Source organism: Ceratosolen solmsi, unplaced genomic scaffold, assembly GCF_000503995.2.
Source record: "Ceratosolen solmsi marchali unplaced genomic scaffold, CerSol_1.0 scaffold63, whole genome shotgun sequence".
NCBI lineage: Eukaryota > Metazoa > Arthropoda > Insecta > Hymenoptera > Agaonidae > Ceratosolen > Ceratosolen solmsi.
In genome coordinates, this window is record NW_011948437.1 from 36,916 (window position 1) to 49,135 (window position 12,220).

The 12,220-nt window shown below is 23.5% G+C and overlaps 1 protein-coding gene across 1 annotated transcript in view; it reads left to right on the forward strand.

Annotated features, from left to right (window-relative positions):
* Positions 1-1,498: 1,498 nt before the first annotated feature.
* snu (ABC-type transporter snustorr) overlaps positions 1,499-12,220 on the forward strand; it is a 79,655-nt gene continuing 68,933 nt past the window's right edge. Inside the window, exon 1 of the mRNA XM_011503267.1 lies at positions 1,499-1,583. Coding sequence (XP_011501569.1) covers positions 1,510-1,583 — 74 coding nt within the window. The 5' untranslated portion in view covers positions 1,499-1,509. The remainder of the gene's footprint in view (positions 1,584-12,220) is intronic.

Below are 12,220 nucleotides of genomic sequence, written 5' to 3' on the forward strand. Positions count from 1 at the left end.
GCATTATTTTATATATTTTGCTTACTTTTTCAAGTAATGGTGCATATTTACAAAAGCTTTTGGATATTTTATATCAGTAAAACTTTTTCTACTAATTATTAACTATTGAAGAAATTGAAGAAAAGTAACGAGCACAAACATATTGTGTTATAGAATTACCTTTCATATTCATAACTTCAATGAATTATATAAAGTTTAATTTAGCCATAATTTAATTATAAAGATTTCGATTGAATTATAAATGAATTATTAAAACGTAGATGTAAAAGAAATATGTTAACGTCATTTTAAATAACCTCGTATTAGAAACATTATTTAATATAAGATCAGCATTAAAACACAAATGTTTATTTGACCTAAACCAACATAATAATACCCAAAGCATAAAATCAGCAATTTTAACGTCTTTTCAAGAAATAAAAATGATTCATACAATTTATACGCATTGCGATCGATCGGCTATTTCTAAATCCCACACACTCAGTGTAAAAACAAAAGCGATTCTTTTGTCAAAATAGAATTTCACAAAAACCTGCCTTTTTACTGTCGTGATATTTCGTAAAATTTACGTTAAAGATTTACGATAAAGGCAAGAAAAATATCTGGCGATTTGTTAAAATAGTTAATACTATGTATATTAATGCTTAATAATGCAGCGATATATCGATAAATACAGAATTGTTCAAATTGATGATTTGAAGTAATTCTAATACTTATGCATAATAATAATAAGCAATAAATTTAATGTCTCAATATCTCAATATAGCTATTGTATCATTTGACTTATCGACTTATCGAAAATATCCGATTTATAATAACTTTTGCGATATTATTTCTAATGGTATTTAATACGTTTGTAATTGCATGTTAAAACCGAATTCGGAGTGCATGGAAATGCTAATTATTATAAATTTACAATGATTTCAATAGAATAATAATACAGTAATATAACGAATGAAATTATTTCTAATTATTATGAACATTTATGAAATCTGGGCATTTCATAATTAGCCTATAGTTCTACATTAAAATGTCCGTATATAAATGCAAAAGTATTTTAATTAAAGATCTAAGAATTACAAATACATCCTTATATCTATGATGAAAGAAAAGTAGAAAGAAATCACATTTTATTTGTATTAGGACTACCTTTAATCATCTAATTGAGCGAAACATAAAGTAATAAGTCACCTTATCGAATGACTGGGTATGTAATCGAATGTATGGGTCATCGTAACGCAAATAAAACCAATAATAGAATTACTAAAAAATACAAACCGAGCATTTGTTGATTAAGTCGTTATCTAGAATATTTTTTTTACAGATATAAACAATGAGTAGCTAACGAAAAGTAAAACCCAAGAATCCCCATCGCCGGACTTCGGGTCAGTCTCGTCGAGAACTAATTAATTGTAGTGCATTTTATTAATTGATCGTACAGAGCCTAAATTAATAATTGAAAGAAGAAGGTGCCATTATATTAGAATAAATATAATTATTAGAATAAATATGCCTACTAAAGAGGAAGAATTGCAACGTGAAAGGATCAGAAGGATGTTCAGCTGGAGCAATGGAATAACTAGGTAAGTGTCAACTACATTTTATTATATTTGGTTAATGTGACTAAATTAAGTAAGTTCGGCTTGGTGAACAAATTTAAATGATTTTACATTATCTAAATTCTTTTAAATAGCCTATAAATTAATTATTAATATGCTGCTTTTTCTATAAACTTATTTTGTTGGTGAACTCATACCATTGATGAGTAAGAATTTTTATGTTAATTATATAACTGGATATACGTATTTAAATGTAAATTTTAATATTATGGAAAAACCGTTATGACAGTTTGTTATACAAAGATAAAAAGATTTATTATTTAAACATAAATTACAAAACACATTATATTTATGTTAACCTATAGATAAAAAAAAAACCCAAACATATTATTAATCGTATTATTTAGCAGTAAAGATTCAGAATTAATCACGTCAGAGGCATAACTTGAGTAGAAATGTTAATATATATATATAAATATATATATGTATTAAAATATTATAGTCATATCTGTGTGTAGAAATATTTAACAACTTTTTCCTTAACGTAATTTTAAATAGATAACTATTCACAAATCGGTAAAACTAATTTCTTATTAAGAATAAATACAACGTACATTCCTATCATTGTATGTCTACGAAATTAAATTCGAATCGAATAAAAGAATGTGAAAAATGTAATATAAGGTCACTATACTTTGACGACTTCATGTAATTAGCGTTTTGGTCAGAAGCATTTTTTCTTCCGCTCAATTTCAAGGAATTACGTCGCCATTGGACCAGTTTCTAACTACACGAACTACCGGAATTAATTTCCGTATTTCCTTCTTGATATCGAACTAGAAGAAAACTGAAAGCGCGTGATTACTTATCGTCACAAGAGAAAAGTCATAAATTAAAGAATCATCCGCTCTTAATGACCATCGCCGAATTTTCCCCGTCCCGATTTCGCTAAACCGTCTTCTCTGACGCATTCCACAATTCGTCTCCTTCCTTTTCTCCTTCAACGTCTACCTAACTCGGCTTTCGACACCGTGAAACCGGTCTCCAGATCCCAAGGAAGGGGAAACACCGGACACGCGCGGGCTTGAAAAATTCCCTTGGTTCACGATATAATCAGGAACGTATGTATGTAACGTATATACAGTCTTAAACGATTGGCTTTCCAACAATACTGTATGCAACTCGTGATCTCTCTCACTCTCGGTCTATCTACCTACCTACCTACATACATACCTATCTATCTATTCATTACATTTGCATTCTTATATTTTTGTTTCTATCGCTTTTATGTAAAATAAAAGAAAAGATTAAAGCTAGTTCGTTACGTTTGCAAAATGTCTGACTATATATTATGTCGCGTCAATATTTTCTATGTCTCTGATCAGAAATGCTTCATTTTATTTATATACTTTACATTCTTTGATGGTTTTTCTATTTCTGCTGTTAGCTAAGTGTAATATTATGTTGCTGTAACAAAGATATTAAGAATTTTACTTCACATTACTCGTATTCCATCTCAATGATTTTACATTCAATTCAATTATTGAATCAAAATATTCTAGACGAATACAATAATCAATGATAACTAAAATAAAGTAAATTATTGATATAAGATTGATATAATTGTGTATTAGAAAATAACTACATATAATACTTCGTTCAATACGAACGTAGTTAGTCCACGAAACGCTTTTGTATGAATGAAATAGCCAATGTGAATTATCAATAAAAATGAAAACATTAATAATTAAAAGTAAAAATTAAATAATATAAAAAAACTAATAAAAAGTATAAATGATAAATCTAATCTAAATTTTATTTATCTTATCAACTATTTATAATACCGGTATATTTTACGCGTTTCATTGTTTTGTAATAATATTTAATTGATTATAAATTAAATTGCATTTTAATAATATTCCATTTGAGTATATGTAAAATGGATATTAATTTAAAAAAAGTCTTTAATGCGTTCTTTAAAGTAGTTATCGGTTCGATTTAATTTTTAGGATATTATTAAAAATAGTTTTTTTTAAATGATTAGGAATGGCGTTGGATTTAATAAATTATTAAATTAAATCTCCAATAAGCATATTATTCTACTATTACTGATAAATTTATTTATTTAATATTGTTTAAATAATTCCGATCATTAATAATGTATAATACTAATAGAAGTAATTAAAATTTTTTCCGATTTTAATATTCCAATGTGCTTTATTAATTATATAATTTATTAAATTTTATTTAATTTATTAAATATAGTAATTTAAGAACAAGTACGTTTATTAATTTTACGATGCATCTTCAGATATTTCTCAGGTTTGCTTAGTTTTCAGTTTACAGAGTCATTAACTAAATTAAATAAAGTTTTGGAAATAAATATGGATACCTTAAGAAGGATTCGTTTTGACAATATAAAATATAGTAAAAGATATATTTTATGCAGCATGTATACATTAATTCCGCTACATCATAACAAATTTTCGAATCACTTGCACATCATTTTATCAAATAAAATGCTTACAGTTTAATTTCACACTGAAATTTTTTTATTAATTATTCTTTTACGTAAAAAACTTTACGTACTTTTAAGAATTATATTAAAATTAGATTTAAACCTAATAGGTTATTAATGTTTTTTCTAATTGTGTTTCCTTCTGTTACGAACTTTCTACTTTTATCCAAAATCTAAAAGATTACGATATATTTTTAGTTCGTTATTGAGCAAAGTATTGTTAACCTTTAAACAAATATTATAGCTATTGTGTCATGTTAATATTTTTTTGTAAAATTAAAATAACATAAGCATATCAATAATTATTTCTGCATTTATATGGTTATATATGTTTTTTTTCTTCAATTTTTATTTATAAATTTATTTTAATTGCTCCTATTTATCTAAGCCTTCAAACAATAATGTACATTGATTCGCTTTATATGACGCAAACCACAAACTAAAAATTTACCTAAATACAGATATATTTTCTTTAAATATGATGACATCTACTATTACATAAGAATGACAAGTTTATTTTGAAAATTTAATAACCGTATCGAAATTAAACGTAATTTCGTTCTTGAAATGTTGTACTTTTAATAAACAAATTTTAACTCTGATAAGCATTAATTTTATGATATAGTAATTATGATAATAATGATAAAAGGTTCCTTTTTAGTGTTAGGATTTAATTTATTTGCGCTTTACATGAATTTAGAAATATTTAAAAAATAAATGTATATATTATATTCTACATGTATAATAATATCTGCAGGAAAGAAGAAAAGATTTTTTACAATGTAGTTAATTACCAAACATTCGTAAATTCTCATAATTAATATGTTTAATATGCACATTATTTCTAATTATGAAATAATTACAAATATAATCAAATACATTATGGGATTTATTTTTAATAATAAAATTCATAGTAATGATTATATTAATAAAAAATTTTTATTTTTTCGTTTTTTTTTCTCGAGAATACGAGAATATTTCGTATTTTTATTTACGTTTAATGAAAATTTACATGGAATTTGATATTTTAGTAAATTTTAATAATTTAGCAGGCAAAACCGTAAGGTAAACAGATTACAAGCGAATTTTGAAAATTAAATTACTTTAAAATTTTTTACTTTCACTCCCTATAAAGGCGTATTAACTTAAATATATAATAACTAATTAAAATTAACCTTGAATATACATCGCAACTGTATGGTCACTTCATTTTCCATCTCATTTTAGAAACATTTGTATAATTTTACAATAGTTTGATCGTCTATTTTTATGCACGTGTTACGACCGTAATAATTTTTTAACAACAATTTTTTAAATATGTACACTAAGAAAAGTAAAAATTTTTAATTAAAAATAATAATATATACTTACGCGTCATAGTTTGCATTGTTAGACAATTCAAATAAAATATTTGTCTTTGTAAATATCATCGTAAATGCCTTTGTAAATGTCACCGTAAGTTTAATATTATCCTACTCCAACTTCATTAGCTCACCGTGCGAACGCACCCAATTCAGCCTTCATTTTATTCTAACGAGTACGATCGCTCATACACACGTTGGAAGTCGTGTGAAAGTGATTGGAATCGTAATAGCTGATGAAAAGCGCAGGAAGTTATTTCTTTGGGTGTCTTGATACATTATCCCATGCATGCAGTGAAAGGCGACAATAATTTAACATCATTGTTCATGCATTATTTTTACATATCGATCGATTACTTTATAGTCAAATATTCGTTTCACATTCAATATAAAATGCACCGCCAATATTTATACTTTAAATTAAATGATCTAAAATAACGTGTTACGCCTTATTTGTTGATAAGTATAATATATATTTTTATGTAATGAAATATCGATATATCTTTCAATGACGTTGCAGATTTTTTTTAATGACAATTAACTAAATCGATTGGTTTGATGTGCATTCAGTTGACTTTTATTAAATTTTGATTCAATTTCGAAAAATAACATCTTTGGCCATTTCTATTAAATTAGTACCTATTCTAATAAAAACTGAATAATACTATTATTTAAATTAAATAAAATTTTGGAAATCAATATATAGCTTAAGAAGGATTCGTTTTGACAAAAACTGTTAATTAACAAAACACGGGTCATCTATACAAAATTTCTTTAAATTCATTATTTAAAGACAAGATATGCGAACCATATTTATAAAATGCTCTCGTTAAATTTTAATACATAAACATTATCAAATTAATTAATTTATATATTTAATAATTTAATTTACGAATTTACTTTATTTTCATAATTGAAAAATAACAATTTCCCTTCATTAAAAATATAAATTAAATCTTTTATACTCAATATATATATATATATATATATATATATATATATATAAATTTATATCTAATATATAAAAATTCCTAAATAATATCCAATACGTATATGAAATACAATAATGTATATTCTACAATTATTTTCCATAAAAATAATGTTAATTTATTTCAACATATAAAATTACGTAAAAATGTTTCACATGTAATTATCATGTGATTATCACTTGTGAAACATAATAAGATATACGAGATGTAAAATGATAATCGCGTATCATTTCATATTAAATCTTAAAAATAAATTGTAAATGAAAATTACAGTCAAATTCAAAAATAAATGATTTCTGACATAATGTCATATACGTTTAAAGTGAAATTTTCAACCAAGAAAATTATTTCACTTATGTATAATTTTAAGAATTTGAAAAACTTTTCGAAGAGAAAATTACGTAATTATAAGATGTGCAAACTTTAATCATTGTAGAGAAAAAAATTGTTCATTTTTTAAAAAGCTTCGTTACAGTTTGTTCTTCAGTTATCCTTTAAATAATTCTTTGAAATAATTATAATAATTGTATGAAAAATCATGTTGAATTAAAAAATTTATTATATACAATTTCATATATTTAAAAATATATTGAAATATTTGAATACATATGTTTATTTTTATTTTTTCTCTTAAAAATATTGTTTTATACATGAATAAAATAAAAAATTTCTTAAAAAAGAATATCTAATAAGCAATAATGCAAATCTTAAAATTACAAAATCTTCAGAAAATATTTTAAATAATGCGTCTTCCATTTTCATAAATTTGATTATTAATTATACGACATTTATTCATTTTGAACTAATACGTTCTAATATGTATTAATATGTATGAACTAATGTAATATTTTCCATTATAAATGTTCAATTAATTATAAAAATAAAATTTTTCTTTGTTATTGTACCATTTACTTCTATCAGAATATAAAATATTTATAAAGTAAAAATTGTGATGATAATGTCTTAAAAGAATTTTATCATTAATACAATTTTTACAATTATAAATATTATCAGTTCATTAATTATAATCGAAAAGATCTTATTTACTCATACATTTAAAAAAAAAAATATTCATAACATTAAAATTGAAATGGTATGTTACATTATAATATATGTAAAAAAAAAAAAAAATTATAAATAATATATAAATAAAGTATAGAAACAGATATTTTCGTGCTTGTTAATTGAATTATTAGATAAATTTGTATAAGTTCTTGAAAACTTATTGTTCGCTCGATTGATGTAATAATAAATTTGTACATCTATAATTTGCACATAACAAAGAAATTTTTTACTTCACTCCTAATTATATTAGAAGTTGCTTTTTAATATTTTACCAGTTGACTTTATCATTTGTGAAGAAAACACAAAATTTTATGAAAGATGGCAGCACGAACATCGCACATATCACTTTTAGTGCGATCGGTACAAGCTACTCAATCGGTATATAATCGATCAAAGATAATAGAGAAATTGAAATTTTCATTAACCAACACTCGTTTCTTAATGAATTTATAATGTTGCCAGTAACCGATTATTATTAAATACAAAAATATGTAATAAATTAATTATTTATAAATAATAATATATTCGTATTTGAAATGAAGTTCTAAAAAATTATTAATTGTTACAATATTTTGATATGCAGGCCTTATAAAATATCTCTTAGAAAAAATTGAGACATCATATATATTTACTCATTTATTTATATTAGTTCGATAGAATTAATAATAAATATCATAAATTCGAATTCTTCATTAATAAATATATTTTTATACTATTATAATGGCTTTGTTTTACAATTCTTTTCCATTTACTTTATTAATAATTTTAAAAGTAATCACCAATAGACAGTTAATTAAAATCCAAGGCCTACGTAAGAAGTATTAAATATGATTTAATTATAAGCTTTTAAGTTCAATATGAGAAGTAACACAATAGGTCGCTAAATTTTCGTAAGCGAATAAATGGCAAATTATCAATCACGTCACGTAAGCGTGCATATCCATGTCGATGAATCTCGTCCTCAATGTGACTGATATTCTTCTTCCTAGGCTTTATGTAATATCCTTTGGCTGCTGCAGCTGTACCGACCACTTTCACGTTCGCACATTTTGTAAAAAAAAAAAAAAAAAAAAAAAAAACCGTGTATGTGCGCGCACGGACTTAGCATCTTACGTGTTTTAAAGCAACGACTATTTTTAATTTCTGTGATTTTGTCTGCTTATTTCTGAGACACTGATTAGTAGGTGGAGGAGGTGATGTTTTAAATGAAATTTTTATTTCCATTTCATTAATAATTACGTTTCGATTTTCTATTTAAAGCATTGAAAAATTCAGACGTTCATTTTGTTGTAAATATTTACGAGTACATTAAGTATTAATTATTAATGAATTGACTAGAAAATTTTTAAATGTTGTAAACAAGTTTAATATTTATATATGATTTAGCTTATTTATTATGACATTCTAAAAATCTAAACAATTCATTTATAAACTTATACGAGTATGCGTGTAATGTTAATGGCATTAGTCATTTTAATACATCTGCATGCTTTTAACATGAATGAATTTGTTATAATTTGGTTTCATTAAGCAAGTGCATGCATAATTTTATTCTTTTATTTCGTTAGAAATTAAAAGTGTTTTACCATTTATAAAATTATCACGAAATATCAGATTTATTTTCTTTCTCCTTTGATTATTATTATTTTTTTTTCTCCTATTTCTTGCACAAAATAACAAATAATAACTCGATTATATAAAATGTACTAACATATTTTATGAAGTATTTAATACCCATATATACCCATAAATACCCAATACTTTTTCAATTTTGTTAAGTTGGATGAAAGATGCATGTAAAATGTGACGCATGATTTTTCTTAACTAAATTTAAAGAAAATTTTTTATTTTAAAACTAGAATGAAAGCTAGTTTAATTTGTATTTATTTATTGAATATAAATTATAAACAATTTTCAGAAGAGATAAAACAGATCAAATCAATATATGGAAGTATTTGAGAATTGTAAAAAAAATTTTCTTCGTTGAAATATTAATATCTTTATTATTTTAATTTCAGTTGATATTCAAATTTTTTTTTAATATATCAGTTATCCTACTTTGCATAATATTTAATTATAATTAAATTTATACGATAAAAATCGTATAATTAAATTTATACGTTGTAAATGTCATAATAAAATATAAAAACCTTGTACCTTCAATAGATGAGTAAACTTGAGCAAATATTAAATAAAGAGATTAATTGTATATAATAATTGTACATAAGAAGTATTTTTAGAAAGTATTAGAGTTGTATATTAATGCTAATCTATTATTATCGAAAATCAAAATCATCAATAATTGTATTTGAAATACTAGGAGTTTGAAGTTTACGATTCATAAAATGCTACTTTTTTAAAGTGTACGATTAAATAATTTCGATCATAAATTATTAAAATCGAACGTTTATTGTTTTATTGATTTTGTCAGGATCAAATATTTTAAAAAAATTACTTACTATATTTAATTATTCATTTAATTCTTTAAATTAAATCGCAAGTTTCGCAGTGTTAGCAATAATATTTGAATAACGATAAGGTTACACACTAGATGCAGTAATTACAAAATAATAATAATAATTTCAATAAATCTAATATTGTTAATAGATAAAATTTTAATTTTAATTTTTCAAAACGTAATGTAGAAATTGATAGTTATTATTTACTTAATTATATAAATATTTTGCAATCCGATGTTTCAAAAATATCAAGTAAAAATCAGCTATTCGTTCTTTACAATCTTACTATATAAACTTGTCATTTACTTGATACAAAAAAGGTATCACTAAATAATTTCTAGTTTAACTTAATGAACGAATGAATAGTAACACATTTTTTCTATAATTCAAATGAATTGCATATAATCTAATGACGGTCAATTATAATATTCAAACTTGCCATAATGAAAAAGATTTTATAAAAAATTATATTAAAAAATATAAAAAATCAGTGCACGTAGTTTGTTTATCAACATAATTAAATAGTATAATTCAATTCATCGTTTTTTTTTTACGAACGTAAAATTACAAAAATAAAAAAATATCCATTTAAATAAAATTTAATATGCAATTCTATTATTGGCTATTTATATATGTAATAAATATAAATGTCATTGTGCGACATTTGTTTAATTTTTATTTAAAATATCAAATTATTTATTAAATATTAGTGCTCGGCTGTAAAATACGCAATAAAACGCTTGATTATAAAATTACAAATTTTATTCTAATTTCGGATTTTCGAATTTTATCGGTGAAAAAATTTTTATAAAAAATAGAAGTAGATAGTTTTTATGGTAGGATTTTATTAGAAATTATATTTTTCGCGATCGATTATAACACAGAACCAAGTTTGTATATAGCAAAAATATATCAAACTAAATCTCACAAATTCATTAGGTTGCGATTAAGCAGATAAAATGATAAAAAATACAAAACATTTAAAAATACTTATAATTGGATGTGAATTAGATTTGTTAATTAGTCGTTTCAATAAAAAATGAAAGTTCAATTTATTGGAGAACATTTTGCGATTATTAAATATTTTTAAAAGGAACCATTTTCATTTGTATGAAAAAATATTAGTTTCTTCTTTAAAAAAAAAAAAAAAAACTTATTTAAAATTTATTATTTTATAGATTGTTTTAATAGAACTAATTAAATAAGAGTAAGAAATTTTTAAAAAAATATAACAAAATATAATAAAACATATTTTATTTTTATTAAAAATCCAGTAATTAATTTGAGATAGGTCATGTATCACATTTTATGCTGGGATTATTGTAGGAGATCGATGGGAAACAAAAGTCCATAGCTGGATCGATAGCTCAAGTTTGGTGCTGAAAATTCTAAGAGAAAAAAATGTCCTTCACATCCTCCCGGCCAATCTAGCATTTAATACATAAATCATGATCCTTTATTATACGTCAGTATTGAAACTTTATTTGAAATTTTTAAAATATTTTCATATATGTATTCCAAATCAATTATGCTCTTCCTTCTTTTTTTTTCAATTATCTTCAACGATAAGCATACATCTGAAATGATATGCGTGGGCGTCATTTGTCAACCAGTTTAGCTAATCGTGATTACTGAAGCACATGTCAATACGGTAATAACTAGAAGATTTAGCCAAAATGTATATATGTCACTGCACTCAGTTAAAATATTAATTAATGCATTTTGGGAAATTAAATTGGACGAGAGTTGGACGTTCCTAAATTTTGTTGAAATATTTCATTTATTATTCACTTTTATAATTTCTCAAGGCACGTAAAAATATAATAGAAAGTGCTACTGTAATCAGCTTGTCATCGATTTTAATTTAATTATTATACTATTGTACGTGTATAAAATTATAAATTTGAATGCCTTTTTTCAATAATTCAAAGTAATTTATCTAATTTATATCGTTAAATAATTTCTATAAAATATTAATGTACGAAAATCGGGAACAACAAGTTTAAAAATAAACTTTATTGAATTTTGCTCTTAATTAATTGATTTCCGAAAATTTTGCTTTTATGCGTGGTTTCTGTCATCTTTTTGTTGTGAAATCCATTTTCAGAAATGAATAACGACACATACTTATGCAACAATGCATACACATCGATATAAATTGATCTTAAAAATGTCTCGAATCAAATATAAATCATTGCTCAATTTAATAAAGTACAGTATTTTGTAAAACTCATGCAAAATTCACGGATATTATTTCATATTATTTTAG